General features: G+C 43.4%; 3 protein-coding genes across 3 annotated transcripts in view; 1 reads left to right on the top strand and 2 right to left on the bottom strand.

Annotated features, from left to right (window-relative positions):
* Nucleotides 1–22,783, top strand: part of kiaa0930 (KIAA0930 ortholog) — a 37,524-nt gene that overhangs the window by 3,444 nt on the left and 11,297 nt on the right. Inside the window, exon 2 of the mRNA XM_029125291.2 lies at nt 12,468–12,619. Coding sequence (XP_028981124.2) covers nt 12,468–12,619 — 152 coding nt within the window. The remainder of the gene's footprint in view (nt 1–12,467; nt 12,620–22,783) is intronic.
* LOC105026519 (microfibril-associated glycoprotein 4) lies at nt 13,036–16,257 on the bottom strand. The gene is made up of 5 exons (XM_020053527.3): nt 15,493–16,257; nt 15,166–15,351; nt 14,404–14,500; nt 13,598–13,780; nt 13,036–13,516 (listed from the first exon to the last, which is right to left on the bottom strand). The coding sequence occupies exons 1-5, from the start codon at nt 15,496–15,498 to the stop codon at nt 13,119–13,121; spliced, it is 870 nt and encodes a 289-aa protein (XP_019909086.2). The 5' UTR covers nt 15,499–16,257; the 3' UTR covers nt 13,036–13,118.
* On the bottom strand, nt 18,944–22,488 carry LOC105026518 (microfibril-associated glycoprotein 4-like). The gene is made up of 5 exons (XM_010898023.4): nt 22,401–22,488; nt 22,088–22,282; nt 21,520–21,616; nt 20,964–21,146; nt 18,944–19,529 (listed from the first exon to the last, which is right to left on the bottom strand). The coding sequence occupies exons 1-5, from the start codon at nt 22,404–22,406 to the stop codon at nt 19,285–19,287; spliced, it is 726 nt and encodes a 241-aa protein (XP_010896325.1). The 5' UTR covers nt 22,407–22,488; the 3' UTR covers nt 18,944–19,284.

Below are 22,783 nucleotides of genomic sequence, written 5' to 3'. Positions count from 1 at the left end.
GTCCTCAGGGTTTAGTTGAGTCAGTTCTTCTCAACTCATTAATGTCCTCAGGGTTTAGTTGAGTCAGTTCTTCTCAACACACTAATGTCCTCAGGGTTTAGTTGAGTCAGTTCTTCTCAACACACTGATGTCCTCAGGGTTTAGTTGAGTCAGTTCTTCTCAAATCACTGATGTCCTCAGGGTTTAGTTGAGTAAGAAAAACTCTGAGAAGCATGAGGATTTAAGCAGCTGCTATACCACTATGACTATAATGATCTATTAGAGTACAGACAAAGTTGTATCACTAACAAAAGAAGGCAAGATATTGCAGAACATTGTTTCGTTTTCATGATCATTATAGTCTATGAAGAGATTAAAGATAAAGCGATTCTAACCAAGGCAACTGCAGTAGATCGCAGAGTGGCCTCACAGCACAGCCACTGGATTACCATCTGTCCCTGAGACATTCAGACACTCCAGTCTGAAGCAGTTAACAGTCTGGTTTACAGGGAGAACAGTGAGCCTTAAAGAAACCTCAGGAAAACAGCTGGAGACCATGTGACTTTGTATTCTCTCTTACTCTCTTACTCTCTCTCTCTTACTCTCTCTCTCTCTCTTCTTCCCAGTGGTAGCTCTTCATGTAAGTTTCTGTTTTAACTTCCTGTTTGACAGTTTATTATGCAATCTGATATAGTTAAAATAGAAATAACTAAGTGTTCTTGTACCAGTTTATTTATATTTTATGCTCTACTAACTAAAGGACAATGTGTCTTTAAATAGCTCCTGGCTAGATGTGAACCCATATTTCAGCGGTATATAAGTTCAGAAAGAGGTAGCTTAGACCTCTACACAAACTGAAAACACATCTTTTTAAAAATGTGAAAAAAGAATGCATAATAACACTAGGAATAGGAGTGTAGAACAGGAATTGTGAAGAGGTATTTGGAGTAAGTAATAAGAATAGGATATACGAAAGGAATACTTTTGAAGAATATGAATGTGTTGGAATAGTCATATGAATGAGGTTTAGTCATTCTGATGTGGATGAAGGAGAACAGTGTGTGGAAACAGAGCAGATGTGTATTTAAACTCTCCTGGATTGGACTGGGGCTGTAGACTTTTATAGACCAGCACTTCATCACTGTCTCTGGGGCTGATATCACTGCTGTTGATGACCAAGAGGATTCTGGAGCTTGTATCACTAGTAGGATTCTGGAGCTTGTATCACTAGTAGGATTCTGGAGCTGGTATCACTAGTAGGATTCTGGAGCTGGTATCACTAGGTGGATTCTGGGGCTGGTATCTCTGGTAGGCTAAGTAGTGTTAGAGACAAATGCACACACACTTTCTCACTATCCTCTGTCTCTTCTCACACTGACCTCCTCCTGTCTCTTCTCACACTGACCTCCTCCTGTCTCTTCTCACACTGACCTCCTCCTGTCTCTTCTCACACTGACCTCCTCCTGTCTCTTCTCACACTGACCTCCTCCTGTCTTTTCGCACACTGACCTCCTCCTGTCTTTTCGCACACTGACCTCCTCCTGTCTCTTCGCACACTGACCTCCTCCTGTCTCTTCGCACACTGACCTCCTCCTGTCTCTTCGCACACTGACCTCCTCCTGTCTCTTCGCACACTGACCTCCTCCTGTCTCTTCGCACACTGACCTCCTCTGTGACTGCTCAGGTTCCTGTGGCCTGCTCTTTTATGCTCCTGCAGACAATATATTAGCCTCTAAAGATCAGTGACTGATCAATAACACAATACCCCAGACTAGAGTAAGAGGACATTTGACTTCCAAACAATGAATGGTGCTTTTTCCCATGGTTTTGCCATTTTTAGGGAGCTGTTTGTCACAAGATTTTTGTAGGTACAGAGACAACATTCCACAGTGTCTTCCTATAGGTAGAGACAATTAACTCTTGTCTTTTTATTGGTAGAAACTCTAAACTAGTGTCTTTATAGGTAGAGACTCTTAACTATTGTCTTTTTGTAGGTAGGACCACTAAGACTAAGCCAGTGAACCTGCTAGCAGGGCGGCCAGCCGTTAGCATCAACAGTGTAGTTAGTTTAGTTTAGTTATTTAGTTTAGTTTAGTTATTTAGTTTAGGTTAGTTCAGTTAATTTAACTAGTTAGTTTAGTTAGCTTGCTATCAAGCTTTATCATCCCTGAGGGGCAATTTGCTGCACAGCCAACAGTACACTCAACCATCCACACAATTGACACAATTAACTCCCAAAACACCACACAACATTTCACACACAAAAAACATAGAATTACTTAATGAAGAAGCATCAGCCTTCAATTCAGAAGTACGATAGCAGCAGGGATAAAATAATTCTTCAATCTGTTGGTCCTGCATCTTAGTAGGTTTTATTTGTGACCAGATGGAAGCAACCTGAACTCACTGAACAAGGGGTGACTAAGGTCAGTAAGATTGACTGGACTTTCTTTGTAACTCTGACTTTATACAGTTGGGAGAGGTCATTTAGATGTATGCCTGCAATTCTACTGCACAATCTAACTATTCCCTCCAACCTATTTAAAGTTTTCTTGGACAAAGACCCACATCATAAAGTGAAAGAGAATGTTGTAATCTTTTTTTATTGAGTGTGTTTTATCATTCTCGTAATATGGTGTCCACATTGAAACATCTAAGCTTCCGATAAAAATGCATGCTCTGATTGGCATTTGCACAAACAACATCCATATTTGGTTCAAAGTTTAACTTATCAATTATTGTTCCCAGATACTTGTACGGCTGAACATCCTCAATATCCTGGCCATAAATAACAGCAGGATGAATTCTTCCTAAAATCAATGATAATTTCTTTGTTTTAGACTTGTCCAAGAAGGGGTGTTTACACCATCAACCACTGGAATCTGGTCAGTTTCATAACTTCTGAGCCGGGACACAATGATGGAATCATCTGCGAACTTCATGATATCTGCCCTCAAAATGACACGGACACTCATTTGTATATAAAACAGAAGACACCCCCCCAGAAGACACACCCCTGAGGGGAACCAGTGGAACATACAAAGGCATTAGATAAAACCTCATTGGCTTTCAGCTTTTGAGACCTGTCAGTTCAAAAGTCAACCAGCCAACATATTAGTCCAAGTTCAATGCTGTGAATGTTGGCAAGTCCATCTGCTAAGATGTGAGGTTGGATTCAGTTAAAAGCTGAGAAGTCAACACCCCTGCCTCAACACCCCTGCCTCAACACCCCTGCCTCAACACCCATGCCTGACCTTTAAGCAAATTGGATGGATCCAATTCTGTCTGGGTTTCCCACAAGACTTGCTCTTTTATATTTTGTAAAGGGTTGACATGAGATTCTGTTACAGATGTAAACCTGCGGACCTTTGGATGGGGTTTTGGACTCGCCTTTCATTGTGAATATTTAATGAGCAGCACATCTTGTTCCCAGTTTTGCCTGACTATAATGTGTTTAATTCATGGACTTGGAGATTTAGTTTAATGGTTAACCCCTTCAACTCACAGCTCCTGTCTCTTCTTCCTGGTTCTCTGAGCCTGGCTTATCAAAATGTCTCTGCAGGCATTTTCCTGAATGTCTGTATGATGTACATGGTGTGTCAGACACACAAAAGCGAGTTGTTCAATAAAAGGTATCCCTGTTGTTGGGAGTGTGTCTCTGTAGTTCTGTTCTTCATAAACAGCCTCTCCCTCCTCACTTTCCTCTGCTCGGCCAGGAACTCACAGACCTCCTCTCCTCATACTTCTCCCCCTCAGTGTTGTCATGTGCAGAGTGGTAAGGAGAGGAGCGTTGGAGGAGGTGGCTGCAGGGAGATCAGGGAGGTTTTGTCTTCTACAGGGAAGATATGCTGTGTCTGAGTCAAGAGGACAAATCAGTGCCCACAACATGCTACTGTCAGCAACTGGCATCAAGAGAGGATGGACGGAGAGAACGACAGGAAGATGGAGGGAGGGAGGGAGGGAGAGGGGGGGGGGGGGGGGGGAAGCAAAGAAGACAGACATCCTAACCTCCTACCAAATGCATGACAACATACAGATCCACAAAGAGTGAAGGAGGACCATCCCAGCAGTTCTAGGGCACCTCCTCGTTTCTGGGTTTGTTCCATATAGGGAATAGAGTGCTGCTCTAAAGTAGTGTACTATATAGGGAATAGAGTGCTGGCCTAAAGTAGTGTACTATATAGGGAATAGAGTGCTGGTCTAAAGTAGTGTACTATATAGGGAATAGAGTGCTGGCCTAATGTAGTGTACTATATAGGGAATAGAGTGCTGGTCTAAAGTAGTGTACTGTATAGGGAATAGAGTGCTGGTCTAAAGTAGTTTACTATATAGGGAATAGAGTGCTGGTCTAAAGTAGTGTACTATATAGGGAATAGAGTGCTGGTCTAAAGTAGTGTACTATATAGGGAATAGAGTGCTGGTCTAAAGTAGTGTACTATATAGGGAATAGAGTGCTGGCCTAATGTAGTGTACTATATAGGGAATAGAGTGCTGGTCTAAAGTAGTGTACTGTATAGGGAATAGAGTGCTGGTCTAAAGTAGTTTACTATATAGGGAATAGAGTGCTGGTCTAAAGTAGTGTACTATATAGGGAATAGAGTGCTGGTCTAAAGTAGTGTACTATATAGGGAATAGAGTGCTGGTCTAAAGTAGTGTACTATATAGGGAATAGAGTGCTGGTCTAAAGTAGTGTACTATATAGGGAATAGAGTGCTGGTCTAAAGTAGTGTACTATATAGGGAATAGAGTGCTGGTCTAAAGTAGTGTACTATATAGGGAATAGGGTGCTGGTCTAAAGTAGTGTACTATATAGGGAATAGAGTGCTGGCCTAATGTAGTGTACTATATAGGGAATAGAGTGCTGGCCTAATGTAGTGTACTTTATAGGGAATAGAGTGCTGGTCTAAATTAGTGTACTATATAGGGAATAGAGTGCTGGTCTAAAGTATTATACTATATAGGGAATAGAGTGCTGGTCTAAAGTAGTGTACTATATAGGGAATAGAGTGCTGGTCTAAAGTAGTGTACTATATAGGGAATAGAGTGCTGGTCTAAAGTAGTGTACTATATAGGGAATAGAGTGCTGGTCTAAAGTAGTGTACTATATAGAGAATAGAGTGCTTGTCTAAAGTAGTGTACTATATGGGGAATAGAGTGCTGGTCTAAAGTAGTGTACTATATAGGGAATAGAGTGCTGGTCTAAAGTAGTGTACTATATAGGGAATAGAGTGCTGGTCTAAAGTAGTGTACTATATAGGGAATAGAGTGCTGGTCTAAAGTAGTGTACTATATAGGGAATAGAGTGCTGGTCTAAAGTAGTGTACTGTATGTGGAGCTGGGTGTCATTGACACTGACATGCCATGAGGAGCCACCTCTGTGGTGATTCTGTCCTCCAATCCGCAGCATCCTGGTAACTGTGGTTAAAAAGCAGACTGTTTCTAGATCTGTGTTGTCTCTGTACATCGCTAATATCTACATCTGTGTGTTGTCTCTACACTAGGCATCAGGCTTCTCAGAGGGCTAGACTAGGATCTAATTAGATCTATTTTCTGTTGGTCCTTGTGATCTTAAAACATATACTAGATCTGCACTCTTGTACTATTCTTTGAAGCCTTTGTTTTATTTTTAATCTGTAATGGACACTTGGCTTCTACTACATTCTCATTTACTGAAGTAGGTTGGTTGGTCTGTCTTCTTCATGTAAGGTCACAGTGCTCGGAATTTTGTTTGGCACAGATTTATAAAAAGCATCGGAGTGGAATTCCAGTCTCTCTTTCGAAGTGCTTGGAGGACAGCACATACTCTGACCAATAGCCATGATCGAGTTTGTGGGCACCAGACCCACCACCATGGTCACTGGAGTGCAACGAGACAAAACAGCCCTGTCTCACATGCTGCCCATTCACACTTTGGGTGCTGGGCCAATCTGAACTGCCCTTGCAGGACCCAGGCACTGCCAGTCTGTCTGGAGATTTCGAACTCCTAGCCATTAACAGCAGGTGTGTGTGTGTCCTGTATCTTGTCATGTGTCCTAGAAGCAGTGATAGCTGGGCTGTAAGTGCTTTGCCGTACTGCTATTGTGTGTGTGATTCACCTCAAGCGTAGATGTGCTCTGGGCTGGCTGCATTCTTCTCGTGGTTGTGAGACGTTTAGCCCCACTGTGAGGTTGTGTGTTTTGATCTGTGTCAGGAGATGTGGTGGTGGCCTATTTGTTGATTCTGCTGAGAACAGTCAGTTAGATGGTCCCCTGTAGTTTGGAGAGACCATGGAGAGAAACAGGACATACAAACTGGTGCAAATAGCACTCTAATATTCCCTGTATACTACAGTACTTTAGACCAGGTACCATGCTATGTAATTGGGGATATAGTCGGAGTGAAGGAGAGGTTATTAAAATAATGTAAACATAAACACAAGTAAGGTGATGTCCACTTTAGCTGTATCATTTGTCAGGGATGCCATTCTACATTGGATTTCAGAGCATAACCAAATGAAAAGCAAAGTCAGGCACCATTTCAGTGGATTTGGTTAAACTGAATTGAATCTCACTGTAATGAAATGCCACTGAGGATGAATGTTCAGTTTAACTGAACCACCATTTTGTGTCAAGCTGCTTCCCTCTTTTAGAGAGCATCTACCCCATATAGGGAGTATTCTGTCTCTGTATTTCTTACACTGGGCTCTGGCTAAAGGAAGTGCACTGTTAAGTGAATAACCCTGAGGTTACACCACATCTCACTTCTGTTTCGAATCCCTGAGAACCATCCTAACCCCAGAACAATCCAACTCTACTAAACTACTCTTCCTCAGACAACTCCATCCACACCATTAATAGTCCTGCCTCCATCTACACTATTAATAGTGTACATTATTAATAGTCCTGCCTCCATCTACACTATTAATAGTGTACATTATTAATAGTCCTGCCTCCATCTACACTATTAATAGTCCTGCCTCCATCTACACTATTAATAGTGTACATTATTAATAGTCCTGCCTCCATCTACACTATTAATAGTGTACATTATTAATAGTCCTGCCTCCATCCACACCATTAATAGTCCTGCCTCCATCTACACTATTAATAGTGTACATTATTAATAGTCCTGCCTCCATCTACACTATTAATAGTGTACATTATTAATAGTCCTGCCTCCATCTACACTATTAATAGTCCTGCCTCCATCTACACTATTAATAGTGTACATTATTAATAGTCCTGCCTCCATCTACACTATTAATAGTGTACATTATTAATAGTCCTGCCTCCATCTACACTATTAATAGTCCTGCCTCCATCTACACTATTAATAGTGTACATTATTAATAGTCCTGCCTCCATCTACACTATTAATAGTCCTGCCTCCATCCACACCATTAATAGTCCTGCCTCCATCTACACTATTAATAGTGTACATTATTAATAGTCCTGCCTCCATCTACACTATTAATAGTGTACATTATTAATAGTCCTGCCTCCATCTACACTATTAATAGTGTACATTATTAATAGTCCTGCCTCCATCTACTTGTTTAATAGTCTCACACCATCTTGTACTCCGGACCGGCGTCAACACGCTTCGCCAGTGTCCATCTATGGCATTAATAGTCTTTTCTCCATCTACAATTGTAAGTTTTATCTCTGTATTTTAATCTGTCTAGATGACTCTTGTCCCTTGCTGTCTGTCTGGAATAGAAACAGATTGGGGTATTCTGAGAAATTGGCAATTTGGAGAAGACCTATAAACTGAAGTCCTGATAATTATTGTTGCTGCATGTAATTTCTGCTCCAGTCCTGTGAAGTCAACATCAATCTTCCTGATAGGTGGGACTGGTAGTGGGTGGTTGCCATGGAAACATCAATTGAGCTAGTTAGCCTAATCATATTTTCTGACACCATTGATTCAACAAAAACTGAGTTACTTAGCAATTTGGACCAGTAAAAACAAATGAATAGTTTGCAGTCTGGATGGATAGAAACCAATAGAAACAAGTGCGTTTTCCTGATGTTTGAACTGTGAGAAGTCATGGCTGGTGACCTTTAATGTTGAGGCATGATGTTATGTCTGAAATCATCAGGTCAGTGAGTCTGGGGGTGATGCTCTGGGATTGTGTGCGCGCACAGTGTGTGTCTGAGTGCTGTAGTGTGTGGACCGGGGTGTGTGTAGTGTGTTCGTGTGGACCACCTTAGGCATCCCCTTCACACTAGCACCTGCCGCTCAGTTAAACTGTTGCTCAGCAACCAGCCCGAGATGACATCACAGGGAGGAGGTCAAGTCCCTGTTCCTCCTTTTCATCCTAACACAAGGAGGATGCCATGTCTCTGTTCCTCCTCTTCATTTGAAAGGAAACAACTGAATCAAGGTGGAAGCTCCCTCCAGCGTTATAGGATGTTATCAGGATGTTAAATCAGGTCCCCATCAGATACCAACAGAAGCAGCTGCTCTTCTTCCCGGGGCCACATAGCAGATGAGAACAGTGATGTGAACAGTGCAAAGACAGAACTATACTGCTCAAAAAATGAAGGGAAAACGTAATCATCCCAGTAAAACACCAAGTCAATTAAACTTCAGGGATGTCAATCTGTCCAGTTAGGACGCATAAGTGATTGTGTATCAATGTCACCTGTTTTGGTGCAAATGAAAGTGACAACAGGTACACTGGAGAGGCAACAGCAAGACAACCCCCAAAAAGGGAATAGTTTTGCAGGTGGTGGCCACAGACAATTTTGCATTTTGCTAGTCCTTGTTACTACTGGTAGCCTGAGGCTAGTCCTTGTTACTACTGGTAGCCTGAGGCTAGTCCTTGTTACTACTGGTAGCCTGAGGCGGTACCTGCAGCCCATTTAGGTTGGACAGGGCAGTCCAGCTCCTCCAGGATGGCACATCCATATGTGTTGTCACCAGGTTTGCTGTGTCTCCCAGAACAATCTCAGGAGCATTGAGGAGATACCAGGAGACGGGTCACTACACATAGAAGGGCATCAACCCAGCAGCAGGACCAGTATCTGCACCTTTTGTGAGAGGAGGAACAGGAGGAGCACTGCCAGAGCCTTACTTAATGACCTCCAGCGGGCTACTGGTGTGCATGACTCCACAAGGGTGGCATGAGGGCCTGACGTCCTCTAGTGGGACCTGTGCTCACAGCCCAGCACCATGCAGCTCGATTGGCATTCGGCAGAGAACACTAGAATTGACAGGTCTGCCATTAGTGCCCTGTTCTCTTCACAGATGAGAGCAGGTTCACACTGAACATGTGTGACAGACGTGAAAGAGTCTGGAGACGCCGTGGTGAACATTATGCTGCCTGCAACATCATCCAGCATGACCGGTTTGGGGGGGTGTCAGTGATGGTCTGGGGAGACGTCCTTGGAGAGTCGCACAGACTACCACGTGCTAGCCAACGGAACCCTGACTGCTGTTAGGTACCAGGATGAAATACCCAGACCCATCGTCAGACCTGATGCTGGTGCAGTGGGCCTTGGGTTCCTCCTGGTGCAGGACTATGCCTGCCCTCATGTGGCCAGAGTGTGTAGGCAGTTCCTGGATGATGAAGGCATTGATGCCATTGACTGGCCCCTCGGTCTCCTCACCTCTCTATACAACTCCCCCATCTCACCTCACCTCCCTCATGACTCCCTCACCTCCCTCATGACTCCCTCACCTCTCTCATGACTCCCCCATCTCACCCCACCTCTCTCATGACTCCCCCGTCTCACCCCACCTCTCTCATGACTCCCCCGTCTCACCCCACCTCTCTCATGACTCCCCCGTCTCACCCCACCTCTCTCATGACTCCCCCGTCTCACCCCACCTCTCTCATGACTCCCCCGTCTCACCCCACCTCTCTCATGACTCCCCCGTCTCACCCCACCTCTCTCATGACTCCCCCGTCTCACCCCACCTCTCTCATGACTCCCCCGTCTCACCCCACCTCTCTCATGACTCCCCCGTCTCACCCCACTTCTCTCATGACTCCCCCATCTCACCCCACTTCTCTCATGACTCCCCCGTCTCACCTCACCTCCCTCATGAATCCCCCGTCTCACCCCACTTCTCTCATGACTCCCCCGTCTCACCTCACCTCCCCTAATGACTCATGCATTAACCCTTACACATGGACACATTCACTTGTTTTAAAATGTCCTGGCAGCTGGGTTTCTACTGTAGTCCACTATCATCTCCACTCTCTTTAGGGCGTTGAGCTCCAAGTTGTTCTGACTGCACCAGGAGTGTTTGTACACACAGTAGAAAGCTGATCTACACAGTGCTTTAAGGAGGTTCTGTCTCTTGAATAGTGTTAACGTCCCCCTCCAGGATTGACAGTTCAACTGTAGTTGCAGAGGTGTGGATGATTGTGTTGGGGGATTGTGAATGGGCCCTGATGGTGGGGGTTGGTGTTGATGGCTGGACTCACAGGGAGAAGGTATGTTGTCAGGACTGCCCTTTGGTCTTTCAAGTCTGCAGTAGAACTCATTCAGGTCGTTGGCAAGTGTCAGGTCATTAATGGAGTGGGGATTTAGGCTTGTACTTGGTAATATGTTGGAGGCCTCTCCAAACAGAATTAGTGTTGTTTTAATTTCTCTTCATTCAGGGCCCTTGGCTTCCTTCACTGCCTTACCAAAGCTGTATTTCGCCTCTCTGTCTCTATTCCCGCTCTTAACTCCTCCCCTTTCCAAACGTCTGAGTTTAGCTGTGAACCATGGTTTGTCATTGTTGTAACTCCCCCTGGTACGTGTTGGTATGCAGCTGTCCTCACAGAAGCTGATGTTGTCACATACCTGTCCTTGCCCACCTGGTTTTGCAGCTGATTTAGATTCTGACTAAACACTGTGGACATTTGCCTGCATTTATTGACCTGCCATTTATCTGAACCTGCAAAAACATTGATTGTGAGCCAAAAGTTCATGTACTCTAATAATCTTCACACAGGACAGCCAGATGGGGACTGGCCACCCCTTAGATTATGTTTCCTCTCAAGGTTTCTTACCAAGTTTTGACCATACTAAAGAGTTTTTCCTAGCCACTGTGCATCAATTCTTGTTATTGCTTGCTTTTTGGTGCTTAGCTAGTGAGTTAGTAACAAAGGAAATAATCTTGATCGCTTTCGTGATGCTGTCAAACTCTAAGGCTGGAGAAATTTAACTGACAATTAAATAAAAAAGTTGGCCCTTCAGATCTAGCTTGAAGATTTTTTGACATACACCGATCAGCCATAACATTACCACCATATGACCACCTGCCTCATATTGTGTAGGTCCCCCTTTTGCCACCAAAACAGCCCTAACCCATCGAGGTATGGACTCCACTAGACCTCTGAAGGTGTGCTATGGTATCTGGCACCAAGACGTTAGCAGCACATCCTTTAAGTCCTGTAAGTTGCAAGTTGGGGCCTCCATGGATCGGACTTGTTTGTCCAGCACATCCAACATATGCTCGATTGGATTGAGATCTGGGGAATTTGGAGGCCAAGTCATCAACTCAACACAACACAACTCGTTGTTGAGTTCATCAAACTCAACAGGAACACAACAATTATCTGGTGCATTATCCTGCTGAAAGAGTCCAATGTCATCAGGGAATACCATTGCCATGAAAGGGTGCACATGGTCTGCAACAATGCTTAGGTAGGTGGTACATGTCAAAGTAACATCCACATGAAATGCAGGACCCAAGGTTTCCCAGCAGAACATTGCCCAAAGCATCACACTGCCTCCGCTGGCTTTCCTTCTTCCCATAGTGCATCCTGGTGCCATGTGTTCTCCAGGTAAGCGACGCACACACACCTGGCCATCCACGTGATGTAAAAGGAAACGTGATTAATCAGACCAGGTCAGCTTCTTCCATTGCTCTGTGGTCCAGTTCTGATGCAAACGTGCCCATTATAGATAAGTTCGGCAGAACAGGGGTCAGCATGGGCCCCCTGACTGGTCTGTGGCTACGCAGCCCCATATGCAACAAGCTGCGATGCCCACGTGCCCATTGGAGGCGTGTTAGGCAGTGGATGGGGGTCAGCATGGGCACCCTGACTGGTCTGATGGTCAGCCTTTACTCCCCATGTGCATCAATGAGCCTTGGCCGTCCATGACCCTGTCACTGGTTCACCGCTTTTCCTTCCTTGGACCACGTTTGATAGGTACTGACCACCGCAGACCAGGAACACCCCACAGGGCTGCAGTTTTGGAGATGCTCTGACCCAGTCGTCTAGCCATCACAATTTGGCCCTTGTCAAAGTCGCTCAGATCCTTACGCTTGCCCATTTGTCCTGCTTCTAACACATCAACTTTGAGGACAGAATGTTCACTTGCTGCCTAATACATCCCACCCACTGACAGGTGCCATGATAAGATTATCATAGAAACTAAATCTCTCTTAGGTCAGTCTCATTGGCTAGCCATTTTGCATTAATTGGCCACTGTTTTGTAGCTAGTCGTTTTGGAATTTGGTAGCTTTAATTCATGTTTTAAGACCGGACCTCTGTGTTTCAGGGTGTTTTAAGGATGACCGCATCGTGTTCTGGACATGGATGTTCTCCAACTACTTCATGGAGAAACTTTCACCGAGGGAACAGGATGACATGTTGTTCTACGTCCGTAGGAAGCCGTCCTATGTCAGCCCTGACCAATCAGAGGGCAAGAAGGTCTGTAAGTTGTGTGTGGGTGGGGGTGGGGGTGCGGGTGGGGGTGGGGGTGTGTGTGTGTGAATCTCTAATAATGTTGAGGTAGCAGGTACAGAAATCCAAGTACTGATGACTTTCTAAATATAATAACAAGAAGACATTATAGTACATTAGTGTGCATAATCAAACAGTGTAATACAAAGTAGCTATTTAATAAACCCTGAATTCAGTGTACAAAAATTCTACTGATGTCATGAATGTAATTTATTCATGTTATTCAATAAGATCATGGGATAAAAAAGCTGGATGAAATACTTTACGTGAATGGGTTTGGACAACTGTTGTGGATAGACTCGAAGGGGAAAAACACTTTTTGGGGTTTTATTGTAGTCAACTGGATGGGACTTAAAACTTGATTAGTTTATTCCCACCTAATGATCCAGTCGAGATCCGCCAGGTACTCTGGTGATGCCTATGTTGGCACATTGACCATAATGGCGGGGTGAAGGGCGTGGCAGAATTACGCCCACACACAGAGCGTCGACGGAGCTTTGGGGTAGGTCGTCTCAGAGTCAGGACAGACTGACAGGCTAAGTGGAGGTGATCTTATTATACACTTAGAACTCTGTGGCTTGTCTTCCGTCAGCTGGTTTATCTCAAGTCCAAACTGACTGAGGAAAACCGGTCTGATCTTCATGGAGATGGACTTAATGCCCTCCCAGGTATTTTTCCAGGTGTACCAGCTGCATCCATCAGTACGTGTCAGTCCCCACAAATAGAAGCCATTTGGATTGGTGTAGAGGCAGTTATTGAACCAAAACCCACCCCCATAAACTGAGGCACAGTTACCACTATTTGAATCCTGGTCTTTGTCAAAAGTAGAGAACTTCGATCCACTGACATGTCCCAAAGAATCACCTAGATGCAAAATAGAAAATATATTTAGGAAAATACTTTGTCTCCTAGATCACCAACTTGAATGTCATGTGATCAACATACCAGCGCCTCCATTCCTGAAGCCACTGACATGGAGTCTGTATCCATCCACCTCAGCATTGACTGCCTGGGGAGATAAGGAGAAGGAGGTGTAGTTGGCATAGACCCTCTGTCCATTGAAGTCCTCTATATCCACCCTCAGCTCATAGTTCTTCTTCAGAGTTAGTAGGTGGATGGTCTCCAGACCTGCAGGCGGAACGGAGGAGAGATGAGGTAGAATTTGGTCAGTCACTAGTTTTTAAACACTTTTAGGAACCCAAGGTGTTTCACAGTGTAGCTGTTCTAGGCCTGAGCTAGAGGACTGATTTACCTACTCAAATGATGACTAAATTAGTTCTCTCAAGTACTTCTCATACATAATTGCAAAGGTGTCTAGAAGAGGGATTTAAATATTTCTACTTTAATCATTTAACACTGAGATGTAGAATGATTTAGCTAAATGAACTTACCAAACCAGTACTCTCCTGTTTGAAATGAGTCCTCACCTAACCAGTACTCTCCTGTTTGAAATGAGTCCTCACCCAACCAGTACTCTCCTGTTTGAAATGAGTCCTCATCTAACCAGTACTGTCCTGTTTGAAATGAGTCCTCATCTAACCAGTACTGTCCTGTTTGAAATGAGTCCTCATCTAACCAGTACTGTCCTGTTTGAAATGAGTCCTCATCTAACCAGTACTGTCCTGTTTGAAATGAGTCCTCACCTAACCAGTACTCTCCTGTTTGAAATGAGTCCTCACCTAACCAGTACTGTCCTGTTTGAAATGGGTCCTCACCTAACCAGTACTGTCCTGTTTGAAATGGGTCCTCACCTAACCAGTACTCTCCTGCTGCGTGTCCAAACCCGTTCTTGTACTCCTCCCATCCTCTGAAGAAGTTGACCGTTCCATCCATCCTCCTCTGGAACACCTGAGGGAATATGAGGTAGAATTAATGTCTAGACTGGTTGATTTGATTTAACTTCACTTTATTTACTCTATTTTTAAATTAGGTTTTAAAATTCCTTAATGTGCCCAATGTCCTTAGTAAAATAGTTGAGAAAGATCTTCTTGAGAGCTTCTTCACCCAACTGGTCAAAGGTAGAGAAATGTTATGTACATTGTCATGAGTCCCTGTTTTTGGTTGGGGTTGTCTTTGAGACTTGTGAAGACAAACCCTTGTTATAGAGGAAATTAAACTACTACATAGGAGGGAGGGCGTCAGAGCAGCATTTCCTGACAAAATACTTTGGAAAATGGAATGGAAGTCGACACACAACTAATTCTCAGGTGACATGGAGTATTGAGCAGTAGGGGTAAAATGACATTCTTTAAACCCATAATGTCATTAGGACAAATTCCTATTAAAAAGTCCATTACAATTTGTTAGCCTTTTGACCAAACATTTATCTAAATCACATGACCAGATGATGAAGCCCAGTTAAAACCAAAAATAGTTTGGTCCCAAATCGCCCCCTATTCCCTCTAAGAAACAGAAAGGGGATATAAGTGCACTTGTATCAGGGCCTGTATATTTAGTTAAAACCAGTGCAGTCTACTGTAAGTTCCATTCAGGATGAGACAGACTCTACTTACTGTCCACTTCCCCCCCTGTGTGTCCATGTCACAGTATACATAACGGGGGGAGTTGGGTCCTGCAGGATAGATCCTGTACACACCACTATGACCCGAGCCGCTGTTGTAGATGTCAGCACAGTCCAGGGGCTGGAACATTAGAGACTCCACCAGTACGCAGGACAGGGCTGTCAGTACAATGAGCACCTGCAGGCCACAGTTGCATATCAAGGCCCATGTAGCTAGATGGCACATTACTAGGCATAGTCTGTGGGAGGTGGGCTAGCCTGTTACCATATAGCATTCGGATTTGACGGAGATCTACCTTGTTTTGGTTAATGCTCTTACCTTCATGGTTGTGTTCAGCAGTTTCCTCAGAGGTTGGCTGGGTCGTTTCCTGTGTGATTCTTCAGGTCTGTGCGAGTGGTTCTGCCTCACCGTTTAAATAGGTCTATGGGGACGTGACATCACTGTAATCTTAAAGGAGTTTCACATGTTCAGCTAATACTTACAATGCTACTTTTGTGGTTCATGTTTCATTTACACATCTGATTAATGATTGGTGGTTTATTGTTAGGTCTAAAGTTCTGTGTTGTTTTTGAAAGCATGCTTATTCAACACAAACTGTCTTACAGTGGTACACCATATGATCCATTTTGTTATACTGTCTTACAGTGGTACACCATATGATCCATTTTTTGCTATACTGTCTTACAGTGGTACACCATATGATCCATATCTTAATATACCCTATTTATCTTCAACCCCTGAATGTTATAGTTTGCTCAGATTTTCATTGCCAGCAATTCATTGGCCATTACAAATAGATATGGTGATAAAGGGCAACACTTTTTATTTATTTATTTATTTTTTAAACAAAGGGCAACACCCCTTGATAGTTCAAATGGTTAAAAAAAACGACCCTGTACTTTTCATTCTAGCCATGTTGTCCAGTGTTACGTGAATACAGACTAGCCATGTTGTCCAGTGTTACGTGAATACAGACTAGCCATGTTGTCCAGTGTTACGTGAATACAGGCTAGCCATGTTGTCCAGTGTTACGTGAATACAGGCTAGCCATGTTGTCCAGTGTTACGTGAATACAGGCTAGCCATGTTGTCCAGTGTTACGTGAATACAGGCTAGCCATGTTGCCCAGTGTTACGTGAATACAGACTAGCCATGTTGCCCAGTGTTACGTGAATACAGACTAGCCATGTTGCCCAGTGTTACGTGAATACAGACTAGCCATGTTGCCCAGTGTTACGTGAGTACAGACTAGCCATGTTGCCCAGTGTTACGTGAATACAGACTAGCCATGTTGTCGAGTGTTACGTGAATACAGACAAGGGACCAACATGAAGTATCTCAGTAAGATGTTTGGCCACGAACCACCAGAACAGCTTCACTGCATCTTGGCATAGATTCTACAAGTCTCTGTAACTCTACTAGAGGGATGGAACATCGTTCATCCAAAAGAAATTCCCTAATTTGTTGTTTTGATGATGGCAGTGGAGAGCGCTGTCTAACATGTCAGTGTTCAATTGAGTTGCGATCTGGTGGTTGTGAAGGTCGTAGCATATGGCTCACATCATTTTCGTACTAGATAAACCATTCAGTGACCTGTGGATGGAGACCCAATAATGAACCCTCTTTCAAAGTCCCTTAGATCCTTTCTTCTTGCCATCTTGATCCAAAATTGAGGTCACCTGTTGAGTCCCCATGTGTAGAACGGACAGCTGGACAAGGAAGTAACATATCACTGACCTTTGGCTGAAGTATGAGAGCGCGTCAGACTGGCTCATGAAACTGACTTTGCATTAAGTCGTTCATTACTAATCTCAATCTGATAATGGGTCCAAAAGTTGGTCCTTATTGAGAAACTCCAGGAGTTCCTTTGGAGGGAGCACAAATCAACTTGTCAATGAGATCACTGAGCCCAACAGAAAGGAGTCAGTACTGCTTGGCCAACCAGCAGAGACTCAGCAAGCCTAGATAACTTCCCACAACACAAAAGCAACCAAGAAAGTGATTTCAAAAGAAATGTTCCATCTAACAACTAATCAGCGTTTTCCACATGATGAAGCCAAACGCTTGTCAACTCCTCCATACAACAAAGAAGAATTACCGTGACGCCTGAAACCGAAACCCCCAAAAAAACAAGTCAGTTTGAGCAACAAACCTCACAAAACCCTGGTCCAAGATATACCGTCAGTCCAGAGACTAATACAAACATATTATTGAAGACATGGTAGCAGGAGCGCATCAGGTATTCCAAGGTAGTCAAACTGTGATGGAAATGTATGCTCCATCTAGTTAATCAAACTGTGATGGAAATGTATGCTCCATCTAGTTAATCAAACTGTGATGGAAATGTATGCTCCATCTAGTTAATCGGGGGAAGGCAAGACCGAGGCAAATCTCTACTACGCAATACCAGTTTATTGATACTTGCAAGGAGAGATACACAAAATACAGGATCAGTGAAGTCTCTGAAACAGCTCAGAAGACCCCCCTTTGTATAGACATAGAAGGTGTTATAAAATCTCACAAAATAACTGACCTTTCATCTAAGCATGTTTCTGGTCTAAATCATTCCAGGCTTGTTTTTCTTATCAATTTCGCTCCACCACCCAAAGGTGGGTTGCCCTCCTGCATTACACAAGAACAATTGACTGCAACTACATTGTCCACCCCCACGTTACAACCCCATCTGCACATCTGGCAGTTCTCTACTGTTTAAACACAGACATACTAATTTTCCATTCACCCCTTAATACTTAACTAGTAATTCACTACTCCCTTATACGACTGTCATAAAAACAAATCAGCTCAGTAAATCTACACAACCCAAACTACCACAGGTTCTCTTAAAAGGTAAAGTTATACTGAAAAATCAAATCTAGGCACCCGGTGTTTTAAAACCAGAAAAAGAACCAAGCAAGCCTAGTTCAGCCAGCCCACAAGTGAAAAGACGAGAGAATTGTGGTAACCCCTACTCTTTTACTGCCCAAGGGGTTTCTATATAGCCTATATTACCCCACAAATCATGCACAGGTGCGTACTTTGAAAATCCAACCAGAAATAGTCGCATTTTAAAGTTTTATTTTAGGCTTATTAGAACATAGCCACTGATTGTTGTAGTCAGCAAAATGTTTGTCTATCCTGACCCAAAAAGCATGCACGGATGCATACTTCGAAAATCCACCAGAAATAGTCTCAATATAAGTGTGAAAAGTTTTATTTTAGGCTTACTATAACGCAGCTACTGAAGGTTGTAGCCAGCAAAGTTTTCATCTATCTGGAACAAATCCTAATGCTTAATTTGCTATGACTGTGATGAGATTCGAACGTGGGACCTCGGTTGCAGGTCCACACCTCTAACCACTACGCTATTTAACGTGAGTCAGTCAGTGACATTCGCCCTTCTTGGCCAGCTCCGCTTACGCGGTCCGGCAAAAACAATGTAACAACAAATGTTGGTTTGATCATAAAAAATATCTGAATAATAAAATGTATTGTTAGGCAGACACATTGGATATTTATTTTTTTCAACATTATGTAATGTAAGACCAGATTTAATTGCCGGACAACTACAATTTTACCCAGCCTGACACCAGAACTGTGACCGAAAAGGAAAAGCAACAGTACTTTTGGTAATCATGAATCTGATAGAGTGGCTATGACATGCGGAGTTCCACAGGTATCAGTTTTTGGACCGCTTCTGTTCAATCTCTATATGCTACCTCTGAGCCAAATTCTACAGAACAACAACATTAACTACCACAGCTATCCCGATGATACTCAAATATATATGGCTCTCGAACCGTATGACAACAGCTCAATAGACTCACTGTGTCACTGTATAGAGCACATGAATACCTGGATGAAACAAAACTGTCTACAATTAAACCAAGATGAAACTGAGATTGTGTTTGGCAACAAAAATAAAAGAACAAATATTAGTAAAGAGCTGGATTCTCGGGCCCTTAAAACCAGGGATCAAGTGCATTATCTTGGAGTTTTGATTGACTCACATTTAACAGTCATATCAAAGCAGTCACCAAAACAGCATTCTATCTTCTAAAAAAATATAGCCTGAATCAAAAGCTTGGTGTCCCAAAAAGACCAAGAGACAGATTCACAGATTCACAGGCCTAATCTTCATGGAGATGGACTTTACAGAATAGAAGGTTCTCCAGGCCCTCCAGTTGACCCCAATCTGAGTGTTGAGTCCCCATGTGTAGAGACCGTTGGGGTTGGAGAAATAGCAGTCTTTATACCAAAACCCTCCTACTGCGGAAACCGCACAGTTCCCCTCCAAAGTGTCCTGGTCTCGGTCGTATGTGCTAAACTTCATGCCGTTTTGGTAGGTCAGAGAGTCACCTGGATTCAAACAGGGAACAGGTCAAAGGTTAAGGAGTCAGATGTTCAGATTGTAAATCTCCCCAATTCCCCCTACTCCGTATTTAGTGCCCAGGGCCCTGGTCTAAAGTAGTGCAGGAGTAGTGTACCATTTAGGGAATAGGGTGCTGGTCTAATGTAGTGTACTATATAGTGAATAGGTTGCTGGTCTAATGTAGTGTACTATATTGGGAATATGGTGCTGGTCTAATGTAGTGTACTATATTGGGAATATGGTGCTGGTCTAAAGTAGTGTACTATATAGGGAATATGGTGCTGGTCTACAGTTGTGCAGTAGTAGTGTGCTTCAGGTGCACCCTAAGATGTGCATGTTTTTGCTGTTATATTTACCCAGTTTAGTGAGTGTACAGATTATATAACAGTGTACATTTGCTGTCCCCTCAAAATTACTCAACACACAGCTATTAATGTCTAAACCACTGGCAACAAAAGTGAGTACAACCCTAAGTGAAAATGTCCAAATTGGGCCCATTTAGCCATTTTCCCTCCCCGGTGTCATGTGACTCATTAGTGTTACAAGGTATCAGAAGTGAATGGGGAGCAGGTGTGTTAAATTTGGTGTCATCGCTCTCACACTCCCTCATACTGGTCACTGGAGGTTCAACATGGCACCTCACGGCAAAGAACTCTGAGGATCTGAAAAAAAGAATTGTTGCTCTACATAAAGATGGCCTAGTCTATAAGAAGATTGCCAAGACCCTGAAACTGAGCTGCAGCACGGTGGCCAAGACCATACAGCGGTTTAACAGGACAGGTTCCACTCAGAACAGGCCTTGCCATGGTCGACCAAAGAAGTTGAATGTATATGCTCAGCGTCATATCCAGAGGTTGTCTTTGGGAAATAGAAGCATTAGTGCTGCCAGCATTGCTGCAGAGGTTGAAGGGGTGGGGGGTCAGCCTGTCAGTGTTCAGACCATACGCCACACACTGCATCAAATTGGTCTGCATGGCTGTCGTCCCAGAAGGAAGCTTCTTCTAAAGATGATGCACAAGAAAGCCTGCAAACAGTTTGCTGAAGACAAGCAGGCTAAGGACATAGATTACTGGAACCATGCCTGTGGTCTGATAAAACCAAGATAAACTTATTTGGTTCAGATGGTGTCAAGCGTGAGTGGCCATACAAAATATTGTCACTTTGGGCCCAATTTGGATATTTTCACTTAGGGGTGTACTCACTCTTGTTGCCAGCGGTTTAGACATTAATGGCTGTGTGTTGAGTTATTTGAGGGGACAGCAAATATACACTGTTATACAAGCTGTACACTCACTACTTTTCATTGTAGCAAAGTGTAATTTCTCACAGGGTGTACTGACTTCTGTGAGATACTGTATGTATTGCTGCAGTGTGATTAATGACACCTTAGATGTGACTGTGGGTCAGACACCTTACTGTACCTGCCCCTCCATCCTTAAAGCCAGTAACATGGAGTTTGTAGCCGTCAAGTTCTGGATTGGTGGTTTCAGGAGAGATTGAGAAGGAGGAGTAGAATGCGTAAGCTTTCTGTCCATTAAAGTCCTCCATATCCACCCTCAGCTCATAGTTCTTCTTCAGAGTCAGCAGATAGATGGTCTCCAGACCTGCAGGCAGCAGACAGGAAGTCAACCTCTCGCAAAGAGCTTACTTAACTGGTCTTTAAAATGTACTTTACTCCGTCAGGGTGGCAGACCACCGATCTTCTTTAGATGGATCTGACCTGATTTACTTCTGAGTCAAAACTTCATTGTAGATAGATCGGTCAAGGTATAACCAGGTTTTACTTTGTTTTCATACAAAGAAATCAACAGTTTAACAGTAAAAGGGTCATGTTCAAACATTTGAACTGCCATATAGACACGTCCTTGTGCAGTCAGTACTGTCCTGTTTGAAATGGGTCCTCGTGCAGTCAGTACTGTCCTGTTTGAAATGGGTCCTCGTGCAGTCAGTACTGTCCTGTTTGAAATGGGTCCTCACCTAACCAGTACTCTCCTGCTGCATGTCCAAACCCGTTCTTGTACTCCTCCCATCCTCTGAAGAAGTTGATTGTTCCATCCATCCTCCTCTGGAACACCTGAGGGAGAAAAGCAGATCAACAATAAAGGCAGTCAAAGAGCGTGAGAGAGTCAGAGATTATAGTCAACATGATAAACTACTAACTTAATATCCACTGTCGGTCATGTCTTGTAGCTTGTAGAATACTTTAGAATACTCTTGTATTTAAATACTTTGCCAAGGCTTTTTTTGTCTTAAGGTTAAAACCCTCCATCGTTCTCCATTAGACAGTAGCCTCCTCACTTGATGAGTCATGCTAAAATTCCCTCCAAATGGGTTAACCATGTTAGGTCCCAGTGATAGGCGACCTCACGGTTGGCTGCAGTGGTACTAGGTACTAGGTATACTACTGACCGTCCACTTGTCAGTGGTACTAGGTACTAGGTATTCTACTGACCGTCCACTTGTCAGTGGTACTAGGTACTAGGTATACTACTGACCGTCCACTTGTCAGTGGTACTAGGTACTAGGTACTAGGTATTCTACTGACCGTCCACTTGCCCCCGTCAGTGTCCATGTCACAGTAAACGTACTGGGGAGAGTTGGGTCCTGCCGTGTAGATCCTGTACACACCACTAGTCTTGGACCCACCGTTGTAGATGTCGGCACAGTCCAGAGGCTGGAACATTAAGCCCTTAGAGTTCACTGTTACCGACAGCAGCAACACAGACAGGAAGTTCAGGCCCTGAAACATGAGAAACATAGATACTGTTGAAATCAATTCTGGGTGAAACATCTGTTTAATGTCTTGAAATACCTGTCTGGTTACATTCAAGTTTTCTGTTCGTAAGTCTAAAAATCACCTGCATTGTTCAATTGAAGAGCAAAGTATTTTTCCAGTTGGTTTTCAGCTGGACAAGTGAATAATTGGAATGATGATGCTGCCTTTTTGTGTGTTTTAGAAGGGGTGGCCTCTGGTGGTTGGCTAATATTTGTCAATAGAGTAAACACTTTCACAATATGGGCATTTCTTTCCCGGGACATTCCCACAGTCACTTTACCTACAGTGCTGCGTTAAAGAATGGGACTCTTACAAGGGTGGTCATTCTTTTTGTATACAAAATAAAATCTAAACTCTAAATTGTAACAAAGACGTTACATGTAAAGGACACACACAAAAACTATAGTTTCCTTACTTATTTTACACAACTGGTTTATTTAACAAAAACCCAGAATTCATTTGTGA

Source organism: Esox lucius, chromosome 14 (assembly GCF_011004845.1).
Source record: "Esox lucius isolate fEsoLuc1 chromosome 14, fEsoLuc1.pri, whole genome shotgun sequence".
Classification (NCBI taxonomy): domain Eukaryota; kingdom Metazoa; phylum Chordata; class Actinopteri; order Esociformes; family Esocidae; genus Esox; species Esox lucius.
The sequence above is the reverse complement of the archived record's forward strand: the minus strand, read 5'-3'. Positions and strand labels throughout refer to the sequence as shown.